Source organism: Helianthus annuus, chromosome 5 (genome assembly GCF_002127325.2).
Source record: "Helianthus annuus cultivar XRQ/B chromosome 5, HanXRQr2.0-SUNRISE, whole genome shotgun sequence".
NCBI classification, from domain to species: Eukaryota; Viridiplantae; Streptophyta; class Magnoliopsida; order Asterales; family Asteraceae; genus Helianthus; species Helianthus annuus.
The window spans coordinates 109562646-109582604 of record NC_035437.2 but is presented as its reverse complement, the minus strand read 5'-3'; the positions used below and the strand labels follow the sequence as shown (position 1 = coordinate 109582604).

At 36.5% G+C, this 19959-nt stretch overlaps 1 protein-coding gene across 1 annotated transcript; it reads right to left on the bottom strand.

Annotated features, from left to right (window-relative positions):
• Positions 1-4195: 4195 nt before the first annotated feature.
• LOC110938970 lies at positions 4196-4953 on the bottom strand. The gene is made up of 2 exons (XM_022180912.2): positions 4761-4953; positions 4196-4686 (listed from the first exon to the last, which is right to left on the bottom strand). The coding sequence occupies exons 1-2, from the start codon at positions 4941-4943 to the stop codon at positions 4273-4275; spliced, it is 597 nt and encodes a 198-aa protein (XP_022036604.1). The 5' UTR covers positions 4944-4953; the 3' UTR covers positions 4196-4272.
• Positions 4954-19959: the final 15006 nt, after the last annotated feature.

Here is a 19959-nt window from a genome sequence, read left to right as displayed (position 1 = left end):
TATGGAAGAATATTAAGTATTAATATTAATCCAGTCAAGAAAGTATTATCTATATAAGTTTATTTGGATTGAATGGACGGTCAAGATTGAGACTTTCTTGTGAATTCTTTCAAGATTTTTTTAATTATAATATTGCGGTACCCACAACAAGGCTACAATACAATGGGCTCGGATTTGCCTGTTTCATTGCAAGTCATGAAAAGAAAACTAAGGCGTTTGAAAAAAAAAATCAATATTTGTATAAAAGTTGTCAATTTTACTATCATAATTATCTTTTAGATAAATAAAATTAATATATTTATTTAGTTTATAGTAGTAAAGTTATATCAGTTATAAATAACAGGTTGGTTTAAGTGAACAAATGAAAAAAAAGTACATGATGATTTATTATAGGAAAAATCATTAAAATAAACATAATTAACGTGTTTACTTTGAAAATTAAGAAAATTGTATAATAGACATGAAAAATTAGCCGTTAAACCAATATTGCCAGCTAAGACGACTAGAAATTAACCTGGCATGAAAACTTGACATCAAGGACTACAAGCAAACTAATAAAAAGGTAACACATGTAAAAGAGGGGCTAAAATTCAGTTGGGCTTCTACGTGTGTATTGGTTTAATTGACGTTTTTGTGGACCCTTGGGCCTTGGTCCTTTTCATCATTTATTGTGTCAACAAAGACTTAGTTGTCTTAGCTGGCAGTGCTTATTTAACGTTGCTTGATTGTTGGTTTAGATGTCTATTTTCATGATTTTCTTTTAGTAAGGGTGTTTTCTTATACGTTCACTAGATTAGGGACCTGTGTGTTACACAGGTTAAATAATTTTGGGTTATTGGATTTTAATAATCCTAAGTTTCATCATTTGGCCGATAATAATCCCAACTTTAAAAATTTCCTCCAATAATCCCAACTTGTAAAAGTTTGGCTGCCATTGATCCTTTTCAAACATATAAGAATTCGGTCTCCTCAATAGATTCAATTACACCTAGAGACTCCTTAATTGATTTAGGTGCACCTATGTTAGAAAAGGATCAATGACAGCCAAACTTTTACAAGTTGGGATTATTGGATGGAATTTTTAAAGTTGGGATTATCATCGGCCAATTGGTGAAATTTAGGATTATTAAAATCCAATAACCCAATAATTTTTATTTAAAAATATTAATTTAAAATAACATGTCTATACTTCTTAAAATCTATTGTTCATTAGAAGTTAACACGTGACATCAAATATTTAATATTCGAAAGAGACGATAAAATCAAATTTTAGATGGCTTACAAAGTTAACACGTGACTTCCATTATATAAAAGATGTCACGTGTGATAATAAAATGAACATATGTTGAACTTACCCCCTTGAAAATATAATTAGAACTCTCATATAATTATTTGTACATAAATGTCTATGACGGACCAGTGTTGTCCAATCGTTTAACTTTGTGCTTCGTGTAGGTGTATGCTTATCTTCTACTCTATTTACCCTAAAATTTCTAGGGTTTAACCCTTTTTAGGCTGATTTTCAGCCGTTGGTTCTGTTTGGTGGTTTGATGAGGTGTTTGTTATACTTTGAAGGATATCTTCTTGCATGTCTTTTTTTGATGTGAATGGGCTATGATTAAGCCCCCGGTGATGTTGTTTATTTTGTTTGTTGTTGTTGTTTGGGTTTTTCGATTCTGTGTTGAGATTGTTGTTGATGTTTGTTTTCTGAGTGTCTTTGATTCCAAATTTTTATTTGGTTTGACTTTAGGTTGTTGGGGTCGCTAAAGATGACACTTTATTGTTTATCTGAGATCCTTATAGTTGAATAGATTTGTTTTATTTGTTATTGTTTGTGTGACAATTTTAATGGTTAGTGTTTGTCTTGATGAAAATGGCTTATTGCTCATTTGAGAGCAATAGCTGTGATGGTGCTTCTGAGCTTGGTTTTCTCACTGTTTGAGTGTTGGTTAAGGTTGTTCCGACATGCACTATGATTTATATATTATCAGTTGGCAACATTTTGTTGGGTTTGATTATTGTGTATGTTCGTTAGCAAACCCGACTCTGAACAGTTGAGGTGTTTGGAATATTTGTATGTTATACTCGTTTTTCGGCCAAAAGCCTAGTGTTTGTCTTGATGAAGATGGCTAATTACTTATCCGAGAGCAATAGTTGTGATGGTGCTTGAGATTTGGCTTGACATTGTGTATTGCAATCGTCAGTAGCTTCTAAGCTTGGTCTTCTCACTGTTTTATTGTCGGTTATGGCAGTTAGGGCATGCATTGTGATTTGTATTAATGTTTACAGTTTGGTTTTATAAAATTGAGACAACTTAATAAAAGAAACCGATTATAACCAAATTTCTGAGCCTACCAAAACCAAGTTACAACCACGAATGTAATCATCAAATAGTTTGACCCCTTTGTTATATATGTTTTTCGCTTTATTTTTTTCCTATGATTAGGTTTACAAAATCATTAGCGATGACGAATCAGTTAATACAATTTCTATTACCGAATTACATGAAAAGTGTAAGGCTACAATGATGTACACGTGCCATTATCTTACGAATAGATAATCAATTTAAGTTTTTTTTATAAGTTGTTTTTAAATTAAAAATGGATACTATTTATTCGTAAATTCATAGGTTTATAATGTCGAATTCCAACGAAGAGATAAATGTTTTCGAACAACTTAAGCATCTTCTTGAGGATGTCGTTCAGTCAGACCATAGGATTTACGAGAAGCAAAATGAGCTAACCTAACGAGTTAGGAAGATACACGAAAAACAGGTTAAGCTCCAAATCGCGATAGACGCGCTTCACGTTCAACCTAAGAATGCTGATAAAAATTAACAGGATTATATATTTAGTAGTTTTAAGCATTGATTGTAAGTTTTGTAATATTTTTATTAAGAATCAATGTTATTATATATATATATATATATATATATATATATATATATATATATATATATATAGGTAAAGAGTATGGTACAAATCCCACTATCGTACATTATGTACGCTACAACTACAGCCATACACGTGTCCTGATTCAATTTTAACAAATAAGGGTATATCAGACATTCTATTCCATCATTTACGACAGCTAATCATTGAATCCCGTCAATTATGGAGTTCGTTTCATAACCGTTCCATATAAGTATTCTTCTTTTTCAATTTCGATTGATTGATTCCACACAGAATGGCCATTTTTGCAGAGATTTCTTGAATCGTCATTTAGTTAAGTTTTTGGGGTTTTTTTTTATTTGAAGTTTTTTTTTATTATTAGATTGATAATCAGAGGTAGAAGTTAAGTGTTTATTGGAACTAATTGTTGGGTTACTATATCGCATGTGTTTTTTTTATATATCGCATGTGATGTGTTAAAATAAACCGACTAGTAAAGGAATGGATAGGTTGCATAAATTCGCATGTTTAAATGTAGTCATTTCGCACACAATGAAGTTTGGTATATAATTTCGCAAATGTAATTCTAGATTTCGCAAACTTTAAAGATGTTTACCAATTGCAGCTTTTGATTTCGCATTCTTTTTATGAGTAATTATTTTTATTTTTGCACTGTGTCTTTCAATTATTGAAATCAAATAATTCAGTTCAATAATTGATTTCAATAATTCATATCAATATTTTTTTTTATTATATATTCCATGTTTTCATCACTATTGCAGACATGCAATTAAAAAATGGCAGATCTACCAACATCCTCTTCTTCTTCTTCTGAACCAAGTATCAAGCAGGTTTTAAGGAAAAGGATTCAGCAACAGATTCAAGAGGATCAATATTTTCAAGAGATGTTGGAGGCCAACATTTCTCGTGTAACGGAAAACATGAAGAGAAGACAAGAAATTCTGAACATGTTATCCCAGATGCAAGTGAGTAGTCTTAAAGAAATTGCAGTTATGTTTATGGTGGATTTGGGTGAGAGAGATGAGAAACAGTTGGAAGAGTTGGCTGGTGCAATAACTGTATTAAGATGCTCTATGAAGATGAAAATAGAGTTTCTTTCATCTTTTGAATGAACTTTTTTTTTTGGTGTATGTTTTGTTCCAATAAATTTGCATGTTTTGTTATGTAATGGACTTTGTATTTCGCAATTTTTAAGAATTCAATGTGAAACATGCGATTTTCATACAACACACATGCGAAATAAAAACAAAATTGGCAATTAAGAAACACCAATATATGCGATATTAAGAAGAGAACTAAAGCAGTTTGAAACAGGTGTAACAGTTGAAATATGTAACATAAATACATCATCAAATGTAGTTTAGGTTCCCCTGTCAAAATATATTTTCATCCTTTCTGGGATTTCCGTATCCAGATCTTTCATATACCTTTCTTTGTCTAGCATTTTGTCGAAAGCATTGGCCATTTTAATTATTTTAAGACGATGGATGTTGTGTTCTGACAGAATGATTTTGCTGAGATATCTTGTCCTTAGGAGATGAAGTTGTGCTTTCTGTCTGTTGTTTACTTCATCTTCATTCACAAATCCTGTCGCCCATGGTTTTTGGTCACCTTTGTACGTTTCCATGTGACGCATCGTAAACACTCCACAGTCTACGCCGTTATTCTTCGTCCTCCAATCCATCTTTTTTCTTTCTATCACTGAGGTTGCAAATTCTTCTATAGCCGGTGTTGGTTTTAAAGCATTTCGTAGGTATAAAACCAATACCCTTCTCTGTAGCATTGCAACATTGTGTTAGTAGCTTTTACATAATATATAACATGTATATGTATAAGTTTTTGTATTACCAGTGTGTCTGGAAGCCCCTTGTATCTTTCTTCAAAATCTTGTTCTGCTGCTGAATTGTCAATCAGCTCAATTTTGCCGGATTTTAAGTTGAAGCACAAGACATAGAAGTGGTCACCTTGAAGTACCGGAATAAACACCAGGTCAACCGATTCAAGTTTTTTTACCTCATATCTAAGTAACATGTCTTCAAAATTCGAGGCAAATATTTTGAGTCATTGGTTGTCTGTGTATTTCTTCTCGTCGTAACAGATACTCGGCTGTATGGTATGTAACCAGAGTCAAATCCATGAAAACAATGTACCAAATGCGAATACTGTATGTACCAAATGCGAAATTACAACAGTAGGAGAAAGGCAAACTTTTTTGATTTTTTCACATGCGAATAGTATATACAACACATGCGAAATTACAACATTATGAAAATGTTTCAATAGCAAAAATTGTGCCATAATACATGCGATTTAGATATAAATAGTTTGCGAAATCATTTAGTATGCATTTACCTTTTAGAATTTCAAAATGACAAAATGTACATGAAAACATACCATCATTGTGGAAAACAAGAAGAATCTGTGTGGTGATGATTTTCTATCCCTTTTCTTCTCTTCAAGGTTTAGAATATCTACAAATGCATCTATCCCGTTCGATGCTACGTATTGTTCCCTGAAGAAGCTTTCAAACACAGCTTTGAATATTGCAACCTCAGTTTTTGATCGGTAAAACTCTTCTCTGCCAGTCATAAAAATAAATAATTAGTTCTTGTTTTGTGTATATTTTTTATTAGATTCTTGTTTGTTTGATATATGTTTTTCTACTTACTGCAAGTCTGCAAAGGTAGCAAATGTGAAGCGGATCACACTCAATTCTTGGTTCAAGAGTGCTTCATGCATGTTCACCACTCTATTGCAGTAAGGTGAGCAAAATTTGTCTCCAAGTTCCGCACATCTTTTTTCACCTCTTATTCTTGCTTGTTCTATTGTCTTGTAAAGCAGTTCGTTTAAACCTTTTGGTATGACTTGTTTTGGAACTTGCTTTGGCTTTGTGTTTTTTCTCCCCCTAGTTTGTTTTTTCGCTTTATCTTCTTCCAATGTTGGCCCTACGCTCAAAACCAACTCAACTGAATGCAGTTCTTCAGCAGTTACCTGAGGGCATTCAGGTTCCATTTCCTTTTCAACTTCAACGTCCGTATCAAGTTGTGGGGGGTCTTTTTCCGGCACTTCTTCCTGGACCTTTTGTGTAGATTCTGCCAAGTTCACTATCTCTTCGTCAACAGTTTCATTTTCACTAGTTTCTGCATGCCAGAGTAATTTAAGATATACAATAATTTATGATGTTTAATTTTTCTCAAAAAGTAAAGGGTTTTTATTACCTTTGGCAGTTGTTTGGTAAGCATATACACCCGGTTCCACTATTTGAATATTTGCAATGAGGGTGTCTGTGACTCCTCCATCATCTGGTTGCAGTGTACCTATAGATCCAAATTATTTTATTTAATACAGCATAATCAAAATCGCAGGAGTATACATGACATTGTGTGCGAAACCAAATCTGAAATGTTTTTCATAGTATCGCATGTGTTTTTTATAGGTTTAACAAATGCATAATTTTTAGTGAATTTTTACATTATATCGCATGTGTTAATATATGAGTTCGCATGTGTTACCTTCTGATGCCAATTGTACCAAAACACTGGATATTACTTTTTGTGCTTCTTCATCCTCTCTACCTTCTTTGTTTGTATCAACTTCATGATGAACCTCAGAAGTTGGGTTTTCAGGTTCTTGATGAACAGGAGAGGCTGCAGGTTCATGCTCTTGAACCGGTTCAGGTGGCAGACAAATGGGATTATTCTTAAGCGTCTGATCCCACTCCTTACAAGCATTCATAACCTCAACATCCCAAAAACACTTAGTTTTTGCCTCTGACACTAAGTTGTTCATCTCTTGAACATCTCGAACCATTTTAAGGTATTTTTTGACATTCGCTTTCATCTTTTTCAACAGATTCTGTAATATCAACATAGAAGTTAAATATAATTAATTAAGTTAAATAAGTTAATTTAATATTTTTTTACACTTACCTTTTTGGCTGCTCTTGAAGCCTCTAGTTGCTGTTCGTGGGCCGTGTCATAGATTACCGACGGTGAAAGTGGAGCAGGAGTGTTGCAATAATCCATCATTTTCTGCGTCTGCGTTCCAACTTCAAAGTCAATGTTCATCTGAGACATTTCATTTATTTCAAAACTGAAATTCATGAAATCATCGATGTTCTCGTTATCTTTTGGCTCTGCCCTGGTTTCTTCGTTTTGTACTGCGCGCGCAGTCCTTCTTTTGTAGCTTATTGTCGTGTCAACCGGTGGTTGTAGTGTATAATCATCCTCCGGAGGACCCTCTTCTTCTTCCTTGTTTTCATCATTTTCTTCTTCACTTTCTTCTTCTTCTTCACTCTCACTTGATATCCATAGAGGTCCGTTATCCGAAATATGTTCTTCGACTTTATCAATCTCTGAAGATGTTATATAACGAATAACTGGCATCTCCACGGCTTTCTCAAACAGGTTAAGCTTTTTGTTGTATTCATGCGTGTACAAAAGCTGTATAAATTACAAGATCATTTAATTATATAAAAGAACAAACTAGTATTTTTAAATGTGTTATTAAATGTAGTAATGTATACCGTAAGAAAGGCAACAGGTCCTACGAACTGTATCTTATAGTTCTTCAAGCCCGCTCGTGTCCGGCGCAAGGTTTCCAGTAGATATGAGCACCAATCTAGATTTTTTATTTCCTCAACATCTTCTACACCGAGCAAACATCTATCATTTGCAAGTGTTGCCTTTGTAATTTCTGCAAAGAAAGTCATCCAGTATACAAGGAAATTTAATTTAAACAGATGCCCTCCGTCTCTTTGGTTTTCCATTGTATTTGCTATTAAGCCATGGGTAAGTCTCGCGTTTTGTCCCCACTGGCGGATGAATGTATCCCGGACCGCATTTCCCGGTTCTTGACTTTTTTCAATTTTGTCTTGCTTTTTGACTTTCCTCTTATCGGCTATTATTTCAACCTTCCTTGGACCTTTTGGTAATCCAAATACCTCATATACTGTGTTCGATGTTATTTTGATTTGGTGGTTTCCTACGTTTAGCTTATCCAACTTTTCATCAAAGTTTCTCACTAGCCAATACGCCAATCTTATCGAAATATGGTTGATGTTGATATCAAGAATAGCTCCAAACCCCATATCCCTAACATCATCTATCTGTTTCTTTGAAAATCTTCTAACAGTATCCATATATGAGTTAGGTTGGCGTCGCAGCAGTATTGCTTCATTGCTGTATTTGAAAAACTCTCTGTGTTCTGTTTTTGGTTGTTGCCCCTTCTTTGAATGTTTTTTTTTGTGACTATCTTTGACTTTTTTTTATCTTCCTTCTTCTCATGCTTTTTCTTTTTTTTGGGGTGGTTTAACAAATTCATCATCTTCTGAACTTTCTTGAATCACCAATCTCTTTCTATGCTTTTTAATTTTTATCAGACTTGATATTGGTCCTTCAAAGTCTTCATCAGATTCTATTTCTACAAAATCGCAAGCTATAGTTAAAAAACACTTACAAAATCGCATTTGTCAGCTAATCATGCACAACAAGTCATCAGTGTTGGACCGTTCCGATGACCTTAAACGTCAGTGCAAGTAGTTCATCTCAGTTTACAAAGGCGGAAACAGAGTAAACTAAGTCAAAACAGCTTGTTCCTTCCAATTTCTCTTTCTATTACTGATTGCAAGTCTTTACAATGATTCTGATACAAATCCGACAGCACCTCGACTCACAAACACACACATACGTTCCTGTTCGTTTGAAATGAACACACCACTATTTATAGTGCCAGCCCTACCGTTTGAATGGTGTTCAAACGACCAACATTGTTCAAACGGTCAGGGTTCAAACGAATAGGCTGTTCCAAACGGCCAGCACTATTTCAAACGGCCAGGTACTCTAAAACCTATACAAACCCTAATTTAATCATGTTTATGCAACCGTTTAACCTATCTAGACACAAGACTCAATAAGACGTAGTCAGCAGACATTCAGTGCACCAACAGACTCCCCCTTGGATGTTGACGTAGTCTTCAGCTCCTGAGTCTTCGGTCTTGGTCTCTTTACAACTTTATCTCCTCATTGTAACAACTCAATCTTCACAGGTTCAAAATCTTTTCCGAGCTCCATCTTCAGTCTTCCCTTTGGATGTTGATCCAGACTCCCCCTTTCACAGACTCCCCCTCTCAGTATGCTGGGATCTGAGGTTTCTGGTTCAAGCTTTGACAATTAGCTTCCGTGGGAATGATGAAGTCTCTAAAACCTGTTACTCAACCAATAACATTAGACTTTATCTTTTCAACAATAAACCACAAACACAATCAGCTCTAAAAATCCACTCAAGTATTCAAGTTCAAGTTAATGACCCTGATTACTTGATTTATCTACCAAGTTCAATTTAATGACCCTGGTTGATCTTTTGACGAATCTAACTGATTTTAGTAAAACACATTTTTCTTCAAATTTTCTGAAAATTACAAGTATCAATTTAATGAACTTGTTTTTGTCTTTGAAACAATTCAACTTCCAACAATGTAAGCTCTCCTCATTCTTCAGCTCAGAATTTCCTGCATCTGCTTCATCTTTCTAGAATCCGACAATCAACTTTCCACTCTGGTTTGTCTAAAATAAAGCAGAAATAAAATATTTTTGGATTTTAATGTGTTTTAAACTAAGAAATGAAATAACAGAAAACTTAAATTGCAGAAAGTAAACTATTTACAAGTTTATTTTTGGCGAGCGTGTCAGGGAATCATATCAGCTTTTCAGACAAATTACTAGTACCGTTAAGCTACATTACATACTCAGACTTAAACAATTCACCTCGATTGTCGATATACTGATCCATCTTAAATTCTCATACAAACTTCAATCTATTCAGGATACCGTTTAAGTGTCTTAAGAACTTAGATCAATTCATGTGTCCCACCTCTTGAATATACTCCCGTATCCAGAATCCCAATATTCAGTCTTACAGGCAAGAATACTACAATGATATCTGTTCATAAATTAGGGGTTAAATGCGAGAATTGAGGGATCTCAGGTCAGAACTTCCGTTCAGCAGAGAGATATCAGTTTCGACTTTGCAGTATGTCCCCTTTAGAGGATCTTTTCAGCTACAACAGATGATTATCAATTTTATTGTCTAATCAGCTGAGGGCTTTATGCTATATTTCAAGCATTTTGGATAAAGTATTAGCCAAGGACTAGGTCAGAACTACCGTTCAGCAAAAGTCCCGGAATAATACCCCAGACATCATAGAGTATAAACGCCTAGTATATCAGAATACGAGACCTTTCAAACGAGATTTCAGGGGTTACCTATATATTCAAGTAGTGTTCCCCACGAATTTCACAAGTTTGAAATTTTATGTTTATATCCCGAATAAATTTACTAAATGTACGAAAATCTATCGACACATCGTTAGTGAGACTGTTTAACTCATTTTGACTTTCCAAATCTTTAGCATAATGTAATTGTCTAGCTGATGTACTATCATTTTCCCTATATACACAAGCTCTTTTTCATATTTTATCATGTTTTTGTATTTTTCATTTTTTACTGTTTTTGTATTTTCTGAAAGTATAACTATGTACAACTAACTATCTCCCCCTAAATACCAAAACACGTAAAAAATCGACAAACCATCGCAGATTGTTTCGCGTCTTCATCCGCAACAGTACTCTCATCAACGCTCACAACCCCATCCGACACCGAAAGCAATTTCATACCATTAAGTTTTAACAAATATTGAAACCGATTTTTATCAAAAGCTTTGGTATGCAAATCAGCTTTTTGTTCGTCAGTGTGGATTTTCTCAATTCGTATCAACTTTTTCTCGAAGCAATCGCGAATAAAGTGATGACGAATTTCTATATGTTTAGTTTTAGCGTGATGTACTGGATTTTTAGTAATGTTAATTGCGGCCTCATTATCAACAAACAGAGGTGTGTTAAGAAACTGCAAACCGTAGTCGCGTATCTGTTGCTGTATCCACAGGATCTGAGAGCAGCAACTGCTAGCAGAAACGTACTCCGCTTCACATGTAGATAGCGCCACAGATGTTTGTTTCTTACACTGCCAGGTAACTAATCTCGGACCAAAGAACTGGCATCCTGCAGTTGTTGATTTTGCGTTGACTTTATAGCATCCGAAATCCGAATCGGAATACCCTTCGAGCGTAAAATCGCCTTTCCTAGGATACCATAACCCCAATGACGGAGTATCTTTCAGGTAACGTAATATCCTCTTGACAATAATCATGTGCGATGCTCTCGGGTTAGACTGAAATCTTGCTGCGAGGCACGTTGGGTACATAATATCAGGACGTGAAGCAGTCAGATACATCAAAGAACCTATCATGGAACGGTAAAACGTTTCATCAGCCCTGTCTCCGGTGAGATATGGGTGAATCCCATGATTAGTCGCAAGTGGGGTAGCTGCTGGAGTAGAACTTGACATTCCAAATTTCTCTAGAATATCATGCACGTACTTCGTTTGATGAATGAAAATTCCCTCAGGAAGTTGTTCAACTTGTAGACCCAGAAAGAATTTCATCTCCCCCATTGATGACATTTCGAATTTTTGCTTCATCACCTGTTCGAAATCTTTGCAAATTTCTCATTTGTTGACCCAAAAATTATATCGTCCACATAAATTTGTACTATCAGAAGATGACCATCAACGACTTTAGTGAAGAGAGTGGCATCCACTTTTCCACGTATGAACTGGTTAGCGAGTAGGTGTTGAGACAAAGTCTCGTACCAGGCTCTCGGCGCCTGATGTAGACCATACAACGCTTTGTCCAGCAGATAAACTTTGTTCTTGTGGATTGGGTCAGTAAAGCCCGGCGACTGACCAACATAAACCTCCTCTTTGACCTTCCCATAAAGAAACGCTGATTTTACATCCAACTGATATACTTTGAAATTCTTCCAAGACGCAAATGCTAGGAAAATTCTGATAGCCTCTAGTCGAGCTACAGGAGCATAGACTTCGGTAAAATCAATCCCCTCCTGTTGACTAAAGCCCTGAACAACGAGTCGAGCTTTGTTCCTTACAACCACTCCTCTGTCGTCCCTCTTACATTTGAAAACCCATTTTGTATTGATTTTCCTTTGACCATCCGGCAAATCAACTAACTTCCACACCCCCAACTTTTCAAACTGACTTAACTCTTCTTGCATTGCTATGACCCAAGAGTCTTCAGTAAGCGCCTCTTTGTAAGTTCTCGGTTCGACCTGCGAGATAAAACAACTTAATGAAAATTTAGTTTGTAAAGGTGCTACTGTAGAATAAAAACATGTTAAGCCCTGGTCAAGTTAACGTCTCGTGCGAACGCCCGATTGCAATTCTCCTATGATCAACTCTTCTGGATGATAAGAAAGAGTTCGCGGCATCACTTCGCTTGGAACATCTACATTTCCCTCCAGATTAGTAACATTCTCCTCTGCATCTTGTTCACCAACTTGGTTTGTTTGACTTGACAACTGGATCTGCTCCCCCTCAAGATCTGAATCACCATGGTCAAATACTGGCATGTTATCAGCTTCTTGATCATCATTCACCTCCGACTGATTACCAGAAGCAACTTCATCATCATGTTCACCAGCATTACTAGGACCTGCTTCATCGTCATTTGAAGTTTCCCGAGGTCCTCTAGAATACTCCGCTGGGAACCTGAGCTGCGACTCATACTCTCGCAAAATATCCAGCTCATCAAAGAAATCTTCTTCTTCCTCAGATTCTTCCCTCATGTCAAACGAATCCCAAAGTTTGTCATAATGATATCGCCATGAATCACCAGGATTCTGTGGCGGCATAGTGTACCCCTGACATTCAACATTCGCTGCATCAATAATCCGCTTCTCGCTTGGAACAAAGACACGTCGTGTAGGACTTGAATATCCAACAAAGATTCACTCAATGCTCTTTGAACCAAACTTGCCATTAGGCTCTATCACCGTACATGGTGACCCAAACGGTTCTAGATACTTCAAATTCGGCTTGCGTTTATTGAGTAGCTCAAAACACGTCTTGTTGAACTTCTTTACAGTAAGAACTCTGTTGAGAGTATAGCATGCAGCAGAAACAGCTTCAGCCCAGAAATTAATTGGTAACTTAGAATCTGCAAGCATCGTTCTGGCTGTCTCGATTAGCGTCCGGTTTTTGCGTTCTGCAACTCCATTCTGCTGCGGAGTGTACGGAGCACTAAACTCATGCAGTATACCTCTTTCATCACAAAATTCTTCCATCTTACTGTTTTTGAACTCAGTACCATTATCACTGCGAGTTCTACAGAGTGGCCTCTGGTACAGATTCTCAATTCTTTTAAACAATGCCATCAGGCTGTCAAACGTTTCATCTTTCGATTTCAAGAATAAAACCCACGAAAATCTGGAATAATCATCAGTCACGACCAAACAGTAGGAATCTCCTGTTATACTCTTGACATTCACTGGACCGAACAAATCCATGTGAAGTCGTTCCAATGGTCTTGAAACTGAATTGACTTGCTTTGTAGGGTGTGACTTTTTCTTTTGTTTGCCTTTGACACAACTTATGCACTCCCCTTCCAGATGAAAACCTTTGACATGCACTCCTGTAACCAAATCGTTATGCACCAAGTTCTTAAGTGAATATGCCCCATCTTTCGGTGCCATAACCTTGATTCTTTCTCTGTTGCTCTGGACACAAAACAATGAGCCTGACCCGTGGTTGTAGTAGTGACGCTCATGTCGAACACGTACAGATTGTTGACTCTTGGTGCCCTCATGATGATCCGCTCTTCAGGTATCACAAATCCCGGTTTCAAGATCAAACATTCTTTGTCGGTGAAATGAGTAGTATACATCTTGTCACATATCTGGGAGATACTCAACAGGCTGTTCTCCAGCTCAGCGATGTAGTTAACTCTCTCAAACGTTATGACGCCATTCGACAATGTTCCTTCACCTATGATCCTTCCTCCTTGGTTACCCGCAAAACCCACATAACCACCGTTAATGTTATTCACATCATACAGCAGTGCGGTCTTCCCTGTCATATGTCTCGATGCTCCACTATCCATGATCCACCTGGATATAAGTTGTGGAAGATCCTGCACATAACAAATCATCATTTAAACAACTTCAAGAAATATGCCGATTCATGCTTCGCAATCCAGGAAGCTCCGGCAATTCAAACTGTTTAGTCAAACATGGTGTCCACCCAGGCCTCATCAGCCTTAGGTGTAACCTTGACTCTCGCAATTTGAATTTTGAAATTTTCAGCCTTTAGAGGTGGAAAATTTGCATCATAATCAACCGTAATTGATTCTTCAGCCTTTTTCACCTCAGAAGTTGAAACTTTCTTCTCAACTTTTGATTCAATTTTAGGTTTCCACACCTGTTGAGTTACTGCAACCCTTTTGTAAAATGTGTCATTTTTAGTTACCGACTTCTTTACGGGTTCATTCTTCACTTTGCAGTTGTCAATTTTAACATTCTTCTTCTCAACAAACATTGGTGCTTTACCCTTCACATCAACCTTTTTCTGTTGAACTTTCACAGCTTCAGTCTTAGGCAACACATATGTACACTTTCGTGCAATATGACCAACCTGATCGCATCTGAAACAAGTACGAGTATCAGCTACTCGACTCGTGCCTTCAGACTGAGCCTGTGAAGCTCTCTTCTCAAAAAATTCTTTGTTAGATTTTGAAAAAATTTCTTTTTCTTCATCAGCAAGTGAACTTGAACTGTTCACAAACACTTTCTTTTTAGCAAATCTCTTGTTTTGACCATACCAATTCTGATAACTCCTACCACCCTGATAACTTCCCGACCAGTTATTTCGATTGTTATTGTAAAAACGTGGTGGATTAACAGACTTCTTGTTGTAAACCTTTTGTTTCTCAAAACTCATTTTTCTTTTTGTGTGACACAAATTGTTCACTTCTGAGAACTCAACTTCAACTAGTTTGAAAACATTTGACAATTTGTTCATGTTAACATTCTCAATCGGAAACTCTGAATCCGAAAACAACTTATCCGAACCCATCATCTTGTACATGACAAGGTTTGGTTCTTCATCTAAGTTGTTCTTGGACTTTTGTTTCGGAATGTATTTATCCAAGAAACATCCATCCTCCTCAGAAGTGTCACAATTCGGTTTAAGCACTTTGTCTACCACACTTTTCACCACATCATTTTGGACACCCTCGTCATTGGAAGATGTGAACGTAACATCAATGTTCTCAGGAAGTTTAACATCACTTTCTTCCTCAATTTCCACCAAACTAGACTGCTTTTTCGTGTAGTTGTCTAAAATTGGCGGTGGAACTTTGTGAAACCCTACACCCGTTCCATCAGAAAACACATCCTCGCCAGCTTTGTTTTTCCCTATAGGTTTAGGAACAATATGCTGCAAAACAAAGCTTGCTGACCTATAGCTGTTTAACTTCAACTGAATTCTTTCATTTTCAATTTCAGCTTCTTGAACTTTAAGTTTCAGTTTAGCAATTTCATCTAGTTGGTTGTTAATTGATTCTTCTTTTATTCTCACCACAGCTCTTAGATGTTCATTTTCTTTAAACGTTTTGCCATTACGATCATCACTATCTTTCACAATAGTCTTAAGTTTTTCAAACTTATCTGAAATCTGACGGTGTTCAAGAATTAACTTTTCATTTTCACACTTTATTTTCTCACGTTCAGTTTTATCAAGTTCAATTTGAGCCGTTAATTCTTTGATCCGTTCGGTTGAAGCTTTTACAGTTTTGTCACAACCGAGAATCTGATCCTCAACACTTTTAACTTTTGTTGTCAGATTCTTGATTTTCTCATTGTTAAGGTACGTGACAGTGCTACAAAAATTGCATTGTTTGGTGCAATTTTTGCAGTCAGCATTTCCATCAATCTTGTTACCCGACGCATTTGTTGACACAATTTGACTGACCAGCCCCTTTGACTCAGTAACAGAATTAGGGTCTACCTCAAGTGCTTTCGCAGCCAGCACCTTGTCAGCCATCTTTCCCAGGTTCTCATCCGCCAACTCCTGCGTAGTATCAATCAAGCCTGTATCAACCTGCTTTATTTTCTCAATTTCTTCTTTTTCTTTCTTCTCTTTCTCTTCTTTCTCCTTTCTCTCTTTCTCCTTTTCTTCTTCAATCATCTTCTCAGTTGGCGTTCCCCACCACTTGTGCTGCCAGTATTCGTCTTCTTCTTTGTACTCCTTGATGATGGCTTCGATATCTAGCGTTTTATCATCAATCGCGATGTTGCCATACCTATCAAGGTAGCATTCTCTGTCTGGATCCCATCTATTTGCTCTTCTAGCTTCCAGAAAGATACCAGAAAGTCTGATAATCTTGTTTTCAGCAATCATCTTCCGATATTTATACTTCTGCTCTTCAGTACGATCATCTTTCCACGGAATCGGTTCATCGTTACTTGCCATGAATGCGTAACCAACTTCCTTACTCCAATCGTACCCCTCATCATCGTAAATCACAACCAGTGCCCTTGATTTGTCTCTGTTATCTTCAGACTGCTTCAATCTAGGCGGCTCAGATTTATTCTGATGGTAGATTGCCTTTTTGTAATAATCGTCTCTAAACGGATTCTCTGACTCATCAGCGTACGCGTTTCTGCATTCCCGCTTGAAGTGACCCTTCTGCTTACACTTAAAGCACGTCACCTTGGATTTGTCGAATCCCAACTTTGTAGACGGACCACCGATCGTCTTTCTCCCGGTAATTTCCATGAAACGCTGAGCACGTCGAACAGCACTTGCCATCGCCCAACGAATGTCGATAAGCTCCATTTCTTCGGGGTCTATCTGATCGTAATCTTCTTTCGTCAGATTTGTATTCCCGATCTTACCAGCCACCAACCCTTCGTAGGATTCCAACACCGACGCCAAAAAGACCATTTGTTGCTTAGCCGACTCCTCATCAAAATTCTGTGCGTTCTTCAAATCTATCGCGATATTGCAAGAAAATTTCGCATCAGAATGATTTGCAGAAGACGTAGATCCACTGTGAAAACCACTGTGACTTCCGCTGCTTGGACTGCTTTGACTTTCTTCGCTTGCTGAAGATACATTCTCAGCTGAAAATGCAGTCTTTGGAGAAGTTGCTTTTGGCATCATGCTTTTTGGATAATAGAGATCCAAATTCTGTTGAGAAGAAGAGTGATTGACTTTGTAAGTTTTCTTTAGTTCCAGCTCGTGACTTTCAAGTCTCTCAATCACCAAATCTGGAGTCAAATCTTTAGGAGCAATAGTGTTCTTCAACATAAGCACATAATATCTCCAATCAACCTCATCTGGTAATGAATCGAACAGTTTGTCAACTAGTTCTTCATCAGAAAACTTGATTTCATGTCTTGCTAATTCTAGTTTCAGATGACCGAACCTCTCTATCATTTTACACACCGATTCATTCTTTAGACAACCAAAAAGATCAAATTCTTTTCTAAGAAGCTTTCATTTGTTCTTTACAATCTCTTTGCTTCCAAGACACTTCTTTCCGAGTTTATCCCACAAATCTTTAGCATTGGAGTAATCTATCAGCGAAATGATGTCTTCCCGCACCGACTGAAACAATAATGCCACACACTTTTGCTCGGCCACAAAACTCTCAATCTCTTCAGCCGATCTCAATGCTTCACCATTCTTTTCTCCCTCGGCATAACCATTCTTCATACTCTTCCAGCTGGGAAAAGCGAATGCCATCAACCAGTCTTCGAACTTTGTTGCCCACCTGCTGTAATTTTCTATAGCCATCAGCTTAGGAGGTTTGTTAAATGTTCCAAATGCGCTTTCGGACTCCCAAGCTTCCTTCTTTCTTTCTTTAGGTGGACTCTTGTCTACATTGCTTGAAGAAGTATCGTTGTTTCCTGAACTACCCGTGAAAGCATACATGTCGCTAAACGGATTCAAGAAAATATCATCCATTTTGATTGTACCTGAAAAATTAGACAACACTTAGAAAAATTTTGGTTTTGAAAAATATTAGATTCAAACGGAACCTGTTCAAACGGAATGGTTCAAACAGTGATTCAAACGAGCAGGTTATTTTCAAACGGAATGGACTTGTCCGTTTGAAATAACAATAGTTTCAAACGACAGATATTCAAACGGAATGGACTCAAACGGTCACGCTTCAAACGATACGATTCTAATTCAAACGACAATTTCAAACGGTCTTCATTTTCAAACGATCAGTTCAAACGATCAGTATGTTTTCAAACGATAGGACTTATTTTCAAACGACCTTTGTCATTTTCAAACGGATGACGTCATTTTTCTTCGAACAATTTCAAACGGACATGATGATTTTGATTAGTTTTAGGTCGAATTTTGGTTCCAAATTGTCAAGGATTAGTTAAAAGTGAATTTCGTTTGATATGTGAACGTTTCAAGCCATTTTAACCGTGACAACTATTCAAAATCAGAAAAGAAAGGTAGAAGTGAGATAATCCGGCGATTTCAAGCTGTATTTGGTATGAACTCCTCGTCCTGAGCTCTGATACCACTTGTTGGACCGTTCCGATGACCTTAAACGTCAGTAGAAGTAGTTCATCTCAGTTTACAAAGGCGGAAACAGAGTAAACTAAGTCAAAACAGCTTGTTCCTTCCAATTTCTCTTTCTATTACTGATTGCAAGTCTTTACAATGATTCTGATACAAATCGGACAGCACCTCGACTCACAAACACACACATACGTTCCTGTTCGTTTGAAATGAACACACCACTATTTATAGTGCCAGCCCTACCGTTTGAATGGTGTTCAAACGACCAACATTGTTCAAACGGTCAGGGTTTAAACGAATAGGCTGTTCCAAACGGCCAGCACTATTTCAAACGGCCAGGCATTTTAAAACCTATATAAACCCTAATTTAATCATGTTTATGCAACCGTTTAACCTATCTAGACACAAGCCTCAATAAGACGTAGTCAGCAGACATTCAGTGCACCAACAATCAGTTCGCATGTGTTAGATATCAATTCGCACGTTTTATTTTATCAATTTGCTTTTAAGTGTTATGATTTCGCATTTGTTACATAAGCATTACCTAAACAATACAACTAACTTCTGATATAAAATCGCATTTGCATTTATATCAATTCGCAAATCTAATTTAACCTAAAACAAAAAAACAATACAACTAACTTCTGATATAAAATCGCATTTGCATTTATATCAATTCGCAAATCTAATTTAACCTAAAACAAAAAACCTTCTACATTCCAGCTTTTATCATATGAAATCGCAAATATCAAAAAAAACACAACAAAACCCTATATGATATCGCACATCCATCAGTATCATTAAGACAACTGCATAAAAAATTCAAAACCTAACAAATAAATATACCAGTAACAAACCCTAGAAAAATTGATGCTGTTATCAATATATAATGTTATAAAACTTATATGTTTAGTTAAAACGTTAATAAACAAACAAAATCGCATTTGATTGTAAAGCACCTGTATATTACACTTTAAATCGCAAATGTAAATTGATACCTGGATTCATCTTCTTCGATTGTGGTCTGTCGTTGTTTGCTTTGCTTCTTTTCTCAATATTCATGGAATCGTAGTTGAAATCGCAATGCAGAGTAGCAGGTAATCGCAATGGAGAGTAGCAGGTGATGTTTTGGAGAAGGAGAATGCTTTTGATTTTGGGTTTACGGTATGATTTTGAGTTATTGTGTGCTGATAATCAGGGGTTTTGTTCTCGCTATGGACGATTCTAACCTTGGCGGTTTCTTTTACTAATTTTATTTTGATTAATTTAATTATTTAAACACGCGCTTTTAATGAGATGATCGTACGGTTGTTGTTGTAGCGTACATAATGTACGATTAGAGCATTTGTATGATAACCGGCCTATATATATATATATATATATATATATATATATATATATATTATTTTTAATTGCCAATAATTTTTTGAACTAAAAATCAATATCATTCCACACGAAAAAAGGGCAATTACAAAGCAATGGCAGGTAGTCGGGCAACAAGTTGCGCCGCCACCCCCTTTTGAATAGAAAAATTAATTCTACTAAATACAAAGTTTGAAACCTTTAGCGACGAAGAATTACTATTAAC